Source organism: Pagrus pagrus (assembly GCF_965226575.1).
Source record: "Pagrus pagrus genome assembly, chromosome: 9".
Lineage (NCBI taxonomy): Eukaryota > Metazoa > Chordata > Actinopteri > Spariformes > Sparidae > Pagrus > Pagrus pagrus.
This window is the reverse complement of record NC_140193.1, coordinates 33,613,838-33,630,843: the sequence shown is the minus strand read 5'-3', so window position 1 is coordinate 33,630,843 and position 17,006 is coordinate 33,613,838. Positions and strand designations below refer to the sequence as shown.

Genomic DNA, 17,006 nt, shown 5'->3' with positions numbered 1-17,006 from the left:
AAAACACAAATATTATCATCAATCAAACAGGACCCTATAAACTGTAGGGACCTCACAAGTCATATTTGGGGCGGGTCATGGTTCCACACACATACACTCAGATATGAGACTGACCAAAGCTTTGAAAAGCATGTTACAAGATGGGCCTTAGATACCAATGTTCCTGTAAACCACGTCCTTATAAAACCATACACTGTCCACATAAACCATGTTACACTCATGCAACTACACACACACACACAGCCCCCGTGAAACATGTTGTCAGTTTTGATATTTTGCCATAAGTAACATCATAAAGCAGTAAACTGGACATAATTTACCTTTCCAACCTTGTTCAGAGGACCAAGCAATAGACTCGTCTGATTCTGGGTGATCGCAGCTGTCTGGATCTGGTTGATCTCAGTCACCATCTGTAGCAGATACAACAGAGGAAAGGGACGATGAATTGACATGTACGGGAAATGTACCACTAGAGAGAACATAAGAGGTTTGAATAAAAGACACTATCCTACAGTTGACAAAAAGATAGTTTTGCAAGATATAGACAATCAACACAAGATATTAATACAAATCTATCTCTCATGAAGATATACCTCTGCAATATCTTGAACTGTAGATGGGGAATTTGTGTCTCCACATATTGTCGAGGGCATTTCCTCATCAAGATCCTGCTGAAAAGGCAAAGAAAAAAAATGATCACACATATTTGGAGACAGGATGTTCTGTGACATTATGTGAAGGGCATCATGGCTGTGTTTCTGTGAGTGTTTTGTGGAAAAAAAATCAGCTCTGACACTGTTCTTTGGTCACCTATGAAGGCTATATGACAGCAGTCAGCAGAAAGTATAATCTTTTAAGTAATTGTTAACTCATGAATACAGCATGTCATTACTTCATTGATTTTCTACTTCCAACTCACTTTCTACAATGATCACGCTCTACCTGAGAGCGCTGACTGTAATCTTTCACACTGAGCGACTTCTTGCCTTTATAGTTCGTAGATTTGCTTGGATTCCTTTTAAAATGAGATCTTATCATGAACTGCATTATTCCTTGTGACTAGTTACATCTCATGACTGGGAGCCAAACAAATGACAATGCACAACATACAGATCAAATGCAGCAGCTCAAAGTATTCTTCAAAACCAAAGGGATGCCACTATCAACCCCACCTGGAAACAGCACCCTTTAAACTGTAGGGACCTCACAAGTCATATTTGGGGCAGGTCATGGTTCCACACACATACACTCAGATATGAGACTGACCAAAGCTTTGAAAAGCATGTGTTACGGACTAGCGGGTCTAGGAAGATTCAAGTAAACGTAACGTGCTAATCCTAACCTGGAGTGTGTGAGAAGGAGAAAGAACATGGTAAAGAAGCAGGGCGGAGATGGACTGATTTCACTAAGAGGAAAGTGTGGAGGTGGGTCGGCCTACCGGAGGTAGCTGGTCTTTCAGGACAACACCGCCGCCAGCTCAGACCTGTGCTCTCTCTGGAGCGGCGAGCTCCGTCTTTGTTTTTCAGTTCAAAGTTTTTTAAAAGAATGATGGTGGATGGGTCTTCGTGCCCCAGGCTGGTTCTCATGAGGGTAAGGTGCGTCTCTCTTCAGTCGGCGTCTCCAGCGTGGCGCTCACTCAGGCTACTTCACAGCCCCAGCGCCCCCCACACACAGGTGAGTCACTTTTCTTTGATTCCAGGGGCAGGAGGCACACGCCTCTCCAAGTGAGGTCATCCCAACCTCAGCACCGCTTAACCACACCTCTTACCGCTCTCATGAAAACCAGTCCATTAATTTATGAAAACAGAGGGAAAGAGAAAAGAAAGAAAAGGAGGAATCCCTCTACTCCTAACACATGTTACAAGATGGGCCTTAGATACCAATGTTCCTGTAAACCACGTCCTTATAAAACCATACACTGTCCACATAAACCATGTTACACTCATGCAACTATACACACACACACAACCCCCGTGAAACATGTTGTCAGTTTTGATATTTTGCCATAAGTAACATCATAAAGCAGTAAACTGGACATAATTTACCTTTCCAACCTTGTTCAGAGGACCAAGCAATAGACTCGTCTGATTCTGGGTGATCGCAGCTGTCTGGATCTGGTTGATCTCAGTCACCATCTGTAGCAGATACAACAGAGGAAAGGGACGATGAATTGACATGTACGGGAAATGTACCACTAGAGAGAACATAAGAGGTTTGAATAAAAGACACTATCCTACAGTTGACAAAAGGATAGTTTTGCAAGATATAGACAATCGACACGAGATATTAATACAAATCCATCTCTCATGAAGATATACCTCTGCAATATCTTGAACTGTAGATGGGGAATTTGTGTCTCCACATATTGTCGAGGGCATTTCCTCATCAAGATCCTGCTGAAAAGGCAAAGAGAAGGTATCATCATTGACAACTGAAGACAGGAGTTTCTACATAGTTTCCTATAATGAGAAATATTATAGTATTAGTACTATTAATGCTTTATGAAGGCATGTTGAGACAAAAATTTTTAACTATGGTCTATGTAAACTTTTTTACTGGGAACATCTAAATTGTCAACTGCCACTCAACTTTTTTTTTAAATTGTGCATAGATATCAGCAACATTGAGAGATTAATGGCCGATACGCATTTAGAGCAATAACTGACAAGCCTCAATTGCTCCTATGGCGCACTGCAGACATCAAATTTGAATTTTACTCATATACTATTATCATTTCAACATAAAAACATGCAGTATGTAAAACCCTAAAGAAAAACTCCATCTCTGTCTTTATATTGCACTGACAGTCTCCTCTCTCTCTAAGCAGCTATGATCACTGGCTTCTCACTTGACATGCCAAAATTGCTTTTTATTGCTATAAAAACCATGTTAAAACCAAAGCCAGATGGACAATGTACAGTATTTATAAGCAGATTTCTATGGTTAGAGCATTTTCATTTTGACAACATTAAAATTAATTAACAAAATTATGTTTGGATTACCTTGCATCTCCACGGCCAGTCTGAGTCGCCATAATTATAGGTGATCTCCTCTCCTGGATTTATGTCCCGTACTGCAAACAAACATAGATGGGGCTTCCCTTGGACAGTCAGGTACTTCATCTTGGCATTAGGGTTTATATGGTCGTCATTTACAAGTCTTCCAAGAGACTCGTCCTCTTTTGCTGCATCAACACTAAGTAAGACACAAGTAATGGTTTAAAAAACAGTCAATTTATATTCTTAAGCAGTGTAAGTTGCCCTGATTTAAGAACGTCCGATCAAAATTGCCTCATGTTCAGCAAACCACAGGCAAAGTATAATATTTCTGATTAGAGTAAGCATTGACAGAATACGTACCACCACAGTTTTCCATTGAAACAGAACTCGAACACCTTAAGGCTTTCATGGTTAAGTCTCTGTCTCCTTCACATTCTTGACTGCTTATTAGTTCACCCCTGTACTCCAACAGAAAGTCTCCTCTGTCAAATCGAGCAGGTGTGAAGACGCCACGACCTATTTGACACACAAAAAACAAAGAAGTGACATAAAGTAAAACGATAATTTAATCATGACTAAAAAGTCAAAAGATTCAACTTACCTTTGAAGGCATTGATGTACTTGATGTCAAGTCCCTCTTTGTCCTTTCCAGTAGTCACATAAAATTTTGCATCTTCCTTTGGATTTATGCGTCTTCACTTTTGCATGTTTAACCGGCAGGTGTCATTAGTCTGATGATAGATGATAGACAAGCATATGATCAGAAAAATAAAACGGCTTGTACAGTACTGGCAACATCATTACTGAATCCAGACTTACTTTTACACTGCTTAACAAATGAATTTACTACATATGGACATATTTATATAGCACACAACAAGCTTACAAAGTCCTTCACAGAAGAAGAAAAAACATCAGATAACAAAACCAACTCCAGGGAACCTCTAGTAGGCCTCATAAACTATGATCACCATCTAAAAGTCCTACAGACAGGGCTAGGAGAGGAAAATGTTTGAACTGACATACGCCAGCAACATAGCAGCTTAGCCAGACTCACATTTCATATAAACTATGAAAATACAGGGGAAAAAAACAGGAGAAAAGTCAATTCAACAAACAGTCATACTCTGATACTCTTTAATAACAACAAGTCTAAGTCACTATATTCACAGCAGGCTCACTTAGCTGTGTGATGGTTTCTCAAAACACCTGTCCCACCTGTCTCCTCAGCTAACTAAACAGTTTAAAGATTGACATTAGCAGTAAATGGTGCTTTGACTGCCAAATAACCTTACCACCATTTTGGTTTGTTCATTGATCATTGTGTTAATTGGTTGGTTACTATGAATACACTTAAGCTGTAGAAATCAATTAGGCTACATTCATAAAACAACAACAAAAAGAGTAGAGTGTTGCAAAAGCTGCCATCTTAGCTGCTGTTAACTTCCATCTGCCCACCTGTCCTCTCTGCATACAGGCAGTGAAAGCATGCATGCTTGAGGCAACATTAACAAGGCTTAATTAAGGAGGAGGCCAGTTTGCTCAAGGTCACCACAAGCAAAGATAATCAACAGCTATATAGTACATTTCCCTGCTTCTTTTCCCCTTTTCAATACATAAACCACACTTTAGCTGTTGACTAATGTTAACAGTAGATGCTTCAGCCATCCACTGCTGCTCTTGACCTCTTAACAAGCAGACAGCATGGTGGCATTAGCTGGCACGTCTCAGACACAGTTAGCTCAGCTAATTAACCATGTGCAAGGAAAACTAACAACTGTAACACTGGCCTGATACATCAGAAAGTGTGCTATGGTACCTCTCTTTTCCAAAAGACATTCACACGTTACACTAGCAGCCCTACACAACATGGGTTTATATCACATTGAAAAACATCACATGAACAGCTGAAAGCTACTTACTGAGAGCATCCCAGGCAAGACCTGATACACTTAAGCTGTAGAAATCAATTAGGCTACATTCATAAAACAACAACAAAAAGAGTAGAGTGTTGCAAAAGCTGCCATCTTAGCTGCTGTTAACTTCCATCTCCCCGCCTGTCCTCTCTGCATACAGGCAGTGAAAGCATGCATGCTTGAGGCAACATTAACAAGGCTTAATTAAGGAGGAGGCCAGTTTGCTCAAGGTTACCACAAGCAAAGATAACCAACAGCTATCAGGGTTTCCCCCAGAAAACTCGTTAAGCCCGGTGGTAGGGTGGCCCACCAGCGGCCCCACGGTGCCCAAGCGTGTTTTTTTGTGTCAGGGGCCTGACCCTGACCATTGACTGATGGCAGGGCCCTATAGGTAACAGATTCATTAATGGAGTAGTAGAATTTAGAAGGAGTGATTCCATAAGGCTTTAAGATCAATGTTAAAAGTTGACTGGAAATTTTAAAATATCATCATTATCATGTGTTATTATAAGACATTTATGTAACACCAGGTCTTACAGACTGCACTCTTGAAATGCTGTTCAACCAACGACAAAAATAAATAAATAATAAAAATACTATTTAGATAAATAATATCAACTGTCTGCACTAAAAACTAAAAAACAACTGCCTGGTGTCTCCAGAGATTTTTATTTTTTTCCTCAGAGATTTTTACGATCTGGAGTCACGTGAACATGACCACGCCTCTTTTTCCGGTCAGTCGTCATGGAAACGTGACAATCACGGATCTACCAAAGATACTCTGTAATCTACTGTTTGGACCAGAGAAAACAAACGTGTGTAAACGCGAACCGTACGAGCTGAAAAATGAAACGCTGGGTCATTTTCACATCTGGTAAAAGCAGCTCGGCTCACAGAAGTCCGGAGCTCTGACGCTGCAGGGGACGACGTGCTAACAGCTAACAGCTACTAGCCGCTGCAGCAGCTGGCTGAGCCTCTAGAGCCGCGGCTCCGCTCACGTTAACGGCTACGAGGTCGACGTCGACTTGGTGAGTTCCTCTCGGTCAGCTGGTGTGCTTCACACCAGCGTGAAGCAGCGGTCTGATGAGCATGATGTCCGTGACATGTCCCGTTATGCGCGACGAAGTTGTGACGTTATCAGGTGATGAAAAAGACACCTGATCACGTGTTGATGGAGCGCAAGACTGATTTAAAAAAAAAAAAAAAAAAAAATGATGCTTAGCCTGGCGGGGGGGCAAGTAAGACCTGGCGGCCCGCCATGCTTATAATACACTGGGGGAAACCCTGGCTATATAGTACATTTCCCTGCTTCTTTTCCCCTTTTCAATACATAAACCACACTTTAGCTGTTGACTAATGTTAACAGTAGATGCTTCAGCCATCTACTGCTGCTCTTGACCTCTTAACGAGCAGACAGCATGGTGGCATTAGCTGGCACGTCTCAGACACAGTTAACTCAGCTAATTAACCATGTGCAAGGAAAACTAACAACTGTAACACTGGCCCAGTGATGTTGCTAGGTACGCGTCCTGCGTCCCTGACGCATTAAAATCTGAAAGGACGCACTAAACTCACTACCCATGCGTCCCGGGGACGCACCTCATTTTTCCCATGAAAAACGATACATTGTGAACATTAAACAACTCGTGTTTAATCACAGTAACTGGCAAAAGAAACCTTGTTGTTAGCAGACCGGATAAGCGCTGTTTCAACCCTCGGCGCAGACGTGATCCCCTGTACAAAGTATCGCGACATGCTAATTTAGCCGCTACCAAAACAACTAGCCCGTCACCGCTGATTTCATTTCAACAATTAAAAATACGAACTTCATAGTAAATAAACCCACGTTTCCACTGCTCGATGCTGTGCTCATTCGTGTCGATTATGTTTTAATGTTTAGGGGACATGCTGTAATGAAATAAATAAAACATAATCCGTTGGTGGTGATGAAAACTACATTGAATGGCAGCCGCCATTTTGTTATGCCCAAACGGGGTCTGCGCATACATCGCGCTTCCAAAGAGATCCCGTTTTTTCTCGAGTAAGCAGGAAAAGGAGAACGCAAAAATGCCACCAAAGAAAAAGATAAAACCTATTGCAGGTCAGCAGACTATTGCAGCTGTATTTTCTGCTCCCACTACCTCTGCACTCCTCCCTGACTCTGATCAGCCTAGAGAGAGTACCTCAACATTGCCTGTACCTACTTCTGCCTCCTCCTCTACTGAGCCTGATGAGCCCACTGCAAAAGAAGTGCCTCAACCTTCTGCATCTTCCTCCCCAAAAAAGCTAACTTTTCTCAAGCAGTGGCTCACCACATACAAATGGCTGCGCTTTTCAGATGACAATTTCATGTATTGTGACATTTGCACTATTTATAACAAAACAGGCACATCTATGCACAAATCAAACAAATGCACCAACTATCAGCACTCCACCATCACTCGCCATGTTTTAAGCAAAGAACATCAGTCCTGCCTCAGTATTCCTGCTCTACAAAAAGACTTGGAACAAAGTCAGATGAAGGTGGACAGTCAGCAGGACAAAGCAGCGCTGGTGCTGTTAAAAACCACTCACTGGATGGCCCAGGAGGGGGTCCCCCTGTCCAAGTTTGAGTCATTACACAACCTTCTGGCAGAGGTTGGTGTCCCAGATCTCAAACCTCTGCAGCAAAAAGCTGTTTCTTACAGTTCACGATACACAGCCACAGAACTGCTGTCCAGTATAGCAGACACTGTGCATGCAGCTCTAAAAAAGAAAGTGAATGAATCTCCATTTGTGACTGTGCTCACAGATGAGTCTACAGACATCACCAACCACAAACGCCTTGTTGTATATGTCCAAATCACTGATACTGAGTCATTTCAACCAAGCACTCATTTTGTTGCAAATAAAGACTGTCTGGATACAACAGGTGCAGGCATTGCAAAATGTATCCAGGAAGTGATGTCAGAGCTGGATGTCCCATTAACCAAAGTGATGAGCATGGGATCAGATAGAGCTGCAGTCATGACGGGAAGAAACAAAGGCTGCACAGGCATACTGCTTCGGTCCAACCCCCATATGGTGAATGTGCACTGTGTTGCCCACTCCCTGGCCTTGTGCACATCTCAAGCAGCAGAGGCAATACCAGCTCTCAAAGAGCATCAGCAGATACTAACTGATCTGTTCTATTACTTCCGTGCTAGTCCCAAACGAGCAGTCAAAATAAGAGAAATACAAAAACTGCTGGAAGACCCAGTGCTCACCTACAAGGAGCTGCATTCCATTCGATGGCTATCTTACTACAATGCTCTTCAAATTGTGCACAGGACAACTGACAGCCTGCTGACATACTTCACTGAAGTGACCCAGGATATCAGCAAAGACCCAAAGGCAAACGGCCTAAAGAAAAAGATTGGCACAGTGAAGTTCATCAGCATCACTGCTCTGATGATGGATGCCATGGCCCCGTTACAATCTTATCCCAGTTCCTGCAAACAGAAAACGTTGACGTTGCATTGGTAAAAGTGAAGCTGGACTTTGCCATCAAGGATCTGGAAAAGATCAAAGAAATGACCTCTCCCAACCTCACAGCATTAGCCAGCGACATCCAGGGCAACATGTACAGGGGTGGGCATCAAATCACAAAAGCCACATTTAATCTGGCTCAGTTGTGCATCAGCTTTATTGACAGCTTGATAAGCAACATGCACTCCAGGTTTCCAAACACCTCGCTGTTGTGTGCGTTTGGTGTGATGAGTCTCCGTCCCATCTGCTTCATGAGTGAAGAAGAGTTGAAGGCCTATGGAGAGGAGGAGTTAGAACTGCTTATTGCCCACTATGGGCATGAGCAAACCCACAAATGGAAAGAGGGCGCCGAGGACCACCAGGTGACTACCCAGCCCCTCATCAACGCTGAAAAAACTCGAGAGGAGTGGGCCCTGGTGAAGAAAGTTGTCAAAGCACAGCACTACCCCAGAGACAGCATGTGGAAGCTTTGGGCATTGGTGACAAAATATCACCTGCAAGATTTCCCCAACCTCACCATCCTTGCTCAACTTGCCACCACCCTGGCTGTGCATACAGCTGGCTGCGAACGAGGATTCTCTGCTCAGAACCTCATCCTCACCCCTCACAGGAACAGGCTGTCATCAGAACATCAAGAGCAGCTTCTCAAGGTCAGCCTGGGGCCCAAAAGGTCAGAGTTCCCTTTTGAAGAGGCACTGGCCAAATGGAAAGAGGTCAAGCAGAGAAGGCTGTTCACTATGAAGTACAAGTAATCATGACATATGCTCTAGACTTGATTCACATTAAGCTGCTTACAATACACCAAAAACATATCTGCATCATTTCATCACTGCTGCGTGTTTTATTTTTTTGTTTCCCTCAGTGATTCACAGACGAACGTGAATATTGTATTGGACTCATGATGATACGATGTTTTGCATGTTAGAGCTTCCACTATGACAGCATTGTTGACTCTGATGATGAAGACACGCCAGAGCGAAGTACATCATCCCGTCAGAGAGGACGACATGAGTAGAGGCAGAGGCCGTGGACGTGAGGGCGACAGGTCAAGGAGCAGGTGTTCATAGGTCGAGTAGATCTTCAAGCTCAAAGGATTGGACATGAGCAGGTCAGCAACTAAAGTAGAACATTACTGGTGCTTTTTTTCTGATAAACACCACCTACAACTATTTGTGTTTGTACAGTATATTGACCAGGCATGTAACTTGGACACACATGCCCTGTTCAGAATCACATTTTTTGCCAAGCAGTTTTTCACCATGTGAATTTGTGTTTTGGTGCATAACAATAAACACAGTAAGTAGAAACATGTAAAGAAAGATAAAGGGCTGGTCCTTTTTTATTTTTTAATGTAATATAAACTGGGACATCTGTACAGTTTTGTCCAGGAATGTCTAAAGTATTGACCATTGAAAATGTATATGTTCGCAGTATGCTGAGGACAGTTGAGCTCTGTTCCATAAAAATATCTTATCATGTTGCTCATCTGTTGCTTTACAGGCCAGAATTCAAGGACTACGTTTGGAGCAGTCACATCAAGTGCTGGAACTCTGCCTGACACCTATTTATTTGTCGTTCTGTATTTACTCCTTGTTTTGCATTATCTCTAACTTGTTTGAATAAAGTCTTGAGAATGATAAATGCCTTTTCTTTACACTTCCAGCATAAACAGCCATCCCATTACAGTTCTTACACTTTACATGATGCACTAATAATAACAACTGAATTAGGCAAGACTCTTGTTTATTCCATTTCTTGGAACACATGTAAATAAATAACACAACAAATATAGTATACGAATAGTATACCTTTTATCGTTTAGACAATATACAGTACAATTAGCATAAACAACTATATACAGGAAGGACATCCAGAGGTTTCTTGACTGGTTATCCTGTTGATAACACCACAACTTGAGTTTCATTTTATGTAGTGACAAATATTCCTGAAAACAACCAGAAATAGTCTCTGTTACATCAGAGTTGTGCCATTTACAGTCATTTCATATTTACCAATTCTACTTTTTGGGGGGTGAGCAAAATGTCCCTTTCAGAGTAATTTACATAGTTTCACATTCTTACTGTTTTTTCTATGCATTTTTACAGTAGTGTGTACAAGCCCTACTTGCTGGACTTCTTGTTGTACACCTTAGAGTACCTGGCCTAAGAGAAAGGAATTCCATCCTCTCTGCAAAAAGACAGAAAACTGGATAAGGATGGAAACCTCAATGTGTTTACAGGACATAAAGTAACATCTAAATGTGTTTATGGGGCATAAAAATGTTATTGATTCGCTCAAAGACAACACAGGAGTGTTGCTATGTAAAAAAAAAATGAAGTCTGGGGTTAGGTGGGTGATGGGAAGCTTATGTGATGGTGGCAAGTGATTATTTATAGGGATTGTCAGGTGCATTCTGTGTTTCCCACATTCTACTGTGCTCAGCTGACATTCAGATCATGAACTGAAATGCAAAGTCCATTTTCTTTTAAAAAATGTCTCACTAATATGCAATAGTCTCAAGCAGTAGGCTAACATGTGACTGCTAGGACCAGTACTTGAAGCATTTTCCTGGTGCAGCTAAAGAAATGATGTAATTCCTTTTCCTATTGTATCCCTGCTAAGGAGCACATTCATGCACATAAAGCAAACCGACTTGATATGAAAGAAGGACACATGCATACATGAAATGCTTCCATCAAAGACACATATTACATGAATAACAGTGGTTTGATCCATGTTGCTATCAGCATCAAGTTACACTCACCTGTCAGAGAGAGACTCTGCAGAAATAGTGGAAACATCAGGGCATGGTTCTGCTCTGAACTGATGCTTCAAGGCTGAAAGTTGATGCGTCCCTCTCATAACTATAGGACACAGAAATAGGCAACATCAGCACACCGGCTAACGTTAGCTAACTAGCTAACGTCAGCTACAACCGGCTAACGTTAGTGTTGGGTGAATATATGCGACAGCAACATAAGGAGCTAACGTTAGCTACGTTGACTACATAATGCAGAGTAGTAATACATTTCCCCCAACAAAACAAACAACCTCAGGTCTTCGACTCCTTCAGTTGTCACCATCGCTGAAAAGCCACTCCGATGTTGACTAGTTTTACTTCTTGCACTGTCTAGCTTCTTTTCTTGATAGCCTTCTTGAGTTAAGTCTTTCTTTTCTGTCTCTGTTCAGCAGTGTAAGCTGCTGTAGGTACCGCTGGTGATGAGAAGTGTGGCTGTAGTTTCTCTGCCATTCTTGTCGTAAACAGTCCGCCATAGCTCCAGTGTAGAAAGCCGGTCACGCGGAATGACTGATGCGCAGAGTCAGCAGAGGGTGGGGCGGGTGGTCAGGTAAGGGCAGATCGGGCCGTTTACAAGGATTGGGAGACGTTTTTACAGCCCTGGAGCTGCCAGAGACAATGGCTTTTTTGGGTTTTTTTTCAAATAATTTAATATTTTGATTGCTGTCAGGATGTTAAGAAATGTTATACAAATATGATAAATCATGCTTTTGTACCGAATTGCAGACCCAAGCTTTAATCATTACTGTTATCATAGGTTTAGGGAGATATTAGACTTTCATCTGGTGAAATGACTGATTTAGTGGGGGGATTGTATGTCAGTGGAGCGTGTACATAGATCATGGTTGGATAATCAAAGATTCTTGCTTTTATGAAAAATCTTCTAAGAAATTTAAAAACTGGATTAAATTCGGTAGCCTCATAATTCCTCGTCAAGAGTGGATGTCAGCTGCTTCCTGGGGGCTGAGCCCCCCCCCCCCCCCCCCAAAGGTCAGATCCTAGAATTGCCCTGGTTCATCGCATAAGTCTTGACATGCAAAATGGTTGAACAAGATGTCATAATATGTCAAGCATATTTCTATACATTTCCATTAAACTTTTTTTCTAAATCTGTCTTGAATTGGTAAATTGCTCCCAGGTGAATTTTGACTTTCTCTAACGAAGGGAAATGTGTGAAGTATTAGATCAACCAATGATCAGCCAGTTTTCTGAAATAGCTCAAAGGTGCATCTCATGAACCATCAACTGTTGAGTATATATATAGCCGGAGAACAACACAATGTTACAATGTCTGACAATGGAAGGACAATTGGACGGGGTCAACAGCCAGAGAGAAGAAGAAGAAGAAGAAGAAGAGGAAGAGGAGTGAGGCTGCGTGTCGGAGGAGCTGGGAGGCAAAACAGAGGAAGAGGCAGAAGAGGCCGAGGACTAATGCGCGTTCCTGATGAGATAAGAGCCACAATTGTAGACCATGTTCTCAATCATGGGCTTACAATGGCCGAGGCTGGTCGAAAGGTGCAGTCAAATGTTGGGAGAACAACTGTGTCCTCAATCATTCAGACTTTTCGTCGACAGAACAGGTATGTAATCTAACAATAGGCACTGTACTGTAATACTGTATACTTTCTGTAATGCTTCATACAATATTACAGTATTCCACTTGCATTTTACAATATACAGTAAGTATACTTTATACAGTGACATTTTATCTTACTCAATTTTGTGTTTTGCATTACTATATTTTTTCCACATAGGACCTCAAGGACAACTTCACAGGGGTGGCAGAGGGCCCCTTTTCACACCTGAACAGGAGGAGGCTATTTGCACCATAGTTGTAGAAAACAATGCCATAAGACTAAGGGAGATAAAGAGTGCCATTACAGAGGACAACATCTTTGAAAACATCCAAACAGTCAGCATCTCAACCATTGACAGGGTGCTGAAAAGACACCAAATGAGTATGAAGCAGCTGTACACTTTTCCATTAGAAAGAAATGGTGAAAGAGTGAAGGAGCTGTGCTACCAGTATGTACAGGTAAAACATGTATGAGCATGCAGTAACTATACCTCACAGTAAACAGTATAACATTGTATAGTGATATACAGTACAGTAAGTGTGACCTTTACACATTTGCTATGGCTGTAGAAAAGAAGATGCAATATGTGTTGTATACATTTGATGTAACTGTATCTTGTCCAAAATGCATGCAAAATGCATGTAATTCATAAAACTCATTTTGTGTCTTCTGGATATATTGTATAATGGAACTGGAAGCAAGTGAACCACCGCACAACTTCATCTACATGGATGAGGCTGGCTTCAACCTAACAAAAGGCAGAAGGGGTGGTCGAAATATCATCGGCCACAGAGCTACAGATGTGCCAGGCCAATGGGGCGGGAACATAACCATGGGTGCTGCTATCTCTGAGAATGGTGTGCTAACGCATATTCCCATTATTGGGCCATACAATACAGAGCGTCTTGTCACCTTTGTAGACACTCTCTACAGGGATCTCATCCCTGAACAAGAGAGGGGTCAGATTGGAGATGACTTGCCAAAGTACGTGATAGTTTGTGACAATGTCAGTTTCCATCGCTCCAACATCATCAGGCAATGGTTTGCGACCCACACTGGGGGATATTCTTGTTTTCTTCACTGGATATGACTGTTCCAGCACTGGGCTTCTCTCCAAAGCCAAGCCTTAAGTTCATCACCCATTCCCGATTTCCACTGACGAATACTTGTGAAAACATTCTTCGCATTCCAGTTCATGCAGTATACACTGCTTTCAAATCTGATATGGATTTTGCCATACGCAATTCACCAGGGTTTGGGAGAGTGTGAGAGGTAATATATTATAGAGGGCTTGAGTTATGATGAGGATGTCTGTTTGTTTTTACAAATGTTCTTTGTTACTTTCGAAGATATATTTCAAGCCATGGTTTTGTGTTTCAGATTTAATAATGTGCACTTGGTGAACTTTTAAGTTGATAAATGTTAGACACTTCTTTTTGTATTGTAGTCAACCAGTCAACCAGTCCTCCAACCTGAACAACTGTACGATGTATGTCATTTATCTCCACCGTCTGATATGACCCAAAGCAGCAATTGAGTGATTAGCGCAGATTATTCCCTCTAAATGTTATGGTAAGGCCTTCTTAATAAATGGCTGTATGTTCCTACTTTGTATGGACTGGTTCATTGTCATTTTAGTGTCTACGAGATATGTGTATCCCAGGCATATTTTTTCGATTTGTAAAACCGTACACAAAATGAATTTATATAAGTTCATCTTCATCAATAGGGTTAAATTAATACATTATATATAATTATATATAATATAATCAGGGTTGGACAGTAACTAAGTACATTTACCCAAGTATTGTTCTTAAATACAGATTTCAGGTCCTTTACTTGAGTCTTTGCATTGTATGAAACTTTATACTTCTACTCCGCTACATCTCAGTTTGTGTCAGTTTAGGGGTCCTGGCACATATCTTTGCGGTGATAAGATCACATTTTGTCATGAAAGAAAAGTATATTATAAGCCAATCTTCTGTCCGAGGACCTGTACACTCCTTTTGTCCATTGATATCCCTTAAACGGTACAACTGAACGATTAATCATTTCAAACTGAGACTTGAAACCAAATAACAATGTTCAATTATGTGATATTTCTCAAAATTACTTATTTATATCTGAGTCTACATGTGACAATGTATGACACCGCAATAGTGTAACAACTGAATTACTCAAGCTAGCAGACTATCTCTCAAGCAGTTCACATGCTCTGACAAAAAGTTTGATTCCATCATCAGTGAAGGGGTTGATGGGCCTTAACGCCACATTCCACTGGTGAGCATAAGGGGGTTGCACAGGCACACGATTGAGTGGCCTTTGATGCTAAGGAAGTTGGAGCATTCCAATTGTCCACAGTTGCAGTGGGGACCGACTCTCCATTGTCCTGGCTCACAAACTCATCCACAGATCTGTTAATTCTTGGATGATAAACATGGTGAAGAGCTGTAATGTGAAGAGGGTCAGTGCTGTCTAACAGTCCGAAATTTTCCATAATAAGGAAAAGGTCTTTATAGTATCCTGACACCACCCTGTTTACTTCTGCCCACAATCTTTCGATCCTTTGATTATGGCCACTAAGTCCAACCATGAAACTTCCTCTGTTTGCTCCTCGATTTTCAATCATGAACCATGCAACATCAATGTTCTCGCTACCAGCATCACCCCTGACATGATGTGGCAGTCCAAATACAAAAGATGCAAGGCAGTTGATGCTCGGTTGTCTGTGCAACATCTCAGGAAGGTAATGCAGTGACTGTAGCCATCAACTGCTCCATGATACACAAATCCCCATGGATTTAACTTGTGGTTTGTGTCAGTATGCCTGAAATAAGAAGAAATGTGATATAATTATCATTATTAACATTATTATTATCGTAATAAACCACACTGGATGTACATAAAAATGTAACTTCATTGACTTTGCTGTACGACTATTTCTACTTAACAAGAATGTGTTTTGTTGAACATTATTACTCATAAGCACTATGAATGTTGCAATAATGGAAATATGATCCTCAAGGTGACGCGATATAGTCTCCAAACTGTTAGTGTCATTTGGAGTACATCCTGTAGCAAAAAAGTTTTCCAGTTCAAGAAAGTATTGGAATATTTCAACTGCTGCCATTTTGTAAAACCAGCTAATTCAGAAGGCTATCACTTTGATGAAAAGGATACAACTAGGTTTTGAATTTCATTCAGTATTCTCAATTTTTTATCAGTATATCAAAGCTTCATTCCATATATTCAAAGATTCATTCCATATATTCAAGTTTCATTCAATATATTCAAAGATTCATTCAATATATTCAAGGTTCATTCCATATTGGCAACTGACGTCACAGCGCAGTGCATATTGGGATACCCGCCGCCTTTTTGATAGCCTGTGAATGAACCCATTCATTCATTATTTCCCTGTTACATAGTTAGAACACATTATTATTGTCATTATTGTTATCAAGCAAACTTAAAGAACATGGACTTTACCGCGAGAAACTCCTGCGGGAGGCAAAGAGGCGATACCTGGAAAAAAATCGCTTTAGTCGGATATACGGACCCATATGAGATCGCCTCACATCCGCTCACTTTCCCAGACATGTACAGTTATTTTGTCTGTGGTGTGAGTGCCTACACCGCCGAGCAGTTAAGATCCTATAAGTTGTTGGAAGCCCACGTTCAATTTACCAATGGATGGGTTTACGACATAGAGATTTATAAACATTGTCAGCGATCAAAGGTATGTAAACATCCTCAACTCGTTACCTTTCCTTTAGCATGCTTAGCTAGCTAGTTTTTAATGAGAATACATTACTTATTCATTCTGTGCTCTGTCTTTTCATTTACTGTTGTTATTTCTGTACTTAGGTTTTGAACTCGCAGCGCCTCAGCGAGCCGCCTTAAAAGCCCTGGACGATCGTTAGCAGCACTGTGATGGTTGAGTGAGCCCACTGCACCTGTACGGCAGGAGCTTCAGAGACCGGCACTCATGTTGATGCTCTGTTCCAGTTCAACACCAGTTCAGAATACAACTTCAATAATCACCATGTAGTTTAATTAATACCTCTCTGGCAATGTCAATCAAAAACTGAACATGATCTTTGCAAAGGCAGAATTTGTTGTAGAGCTGTTGTATTGGATCACATTAGATTGTACAAATGGTCACAATGTTATGTCTGATCAATGTATTTACTTATGTTAACTTATTATT

General features: G+C 41.3%; 1 protein-coding gene across 5 annotated transcripts in view; it reads right to left on the bottom strand.

Moving 5' to 3' along the window:
• LOC311263099 (uncharacterized protein) overlaps positions 1–17,006 on the bottom strand; it is a 33,198-nt gene that overhangs the window by 3,881 nt on the left and 12,311 nt on the right. For 2 of the 5 annotated variants that reach the window (XM_084362987.1, XM_084362983.1), the window contains exons 2-9: positions 11,187–11,286; positions 3,601–3,730; positions 3,360–3,515; positions 3,003–3,195; positions 2,319–2,396; positions 2,046–2,135; positions 594–671; positions 321–410 (exon numbers count right to left, since the gene is read on the bottom strand). In XM_084362987.1, coding sequence (XP_084219113.1) covers positions 321–410; positions 594–671; positions 2,046–2,135; positions 2,319–2,396; positions 3,003–3,122 — 456 coding nt within the window. In that variant the 5' untranslated portion in view covers positions 3,123–3,195; positions 3,360–3,515; positions 3,601–3,730; positions 11,187–11,286. The remainder of the gene's footprint in view (positions 1–320; positions 411–593; positions 672–2,045; positions 2,136–2,318; positions 2,397–3,002; positions 3,196–3,359; positions 3,516–3,600; positions 3,731–11,186; positions 11,287–17,006) is intronic. The other 3 variants (XM_084362986.1, XM_084362985.1, XM_084362984.1) reach the window with 3 other exon arrangements.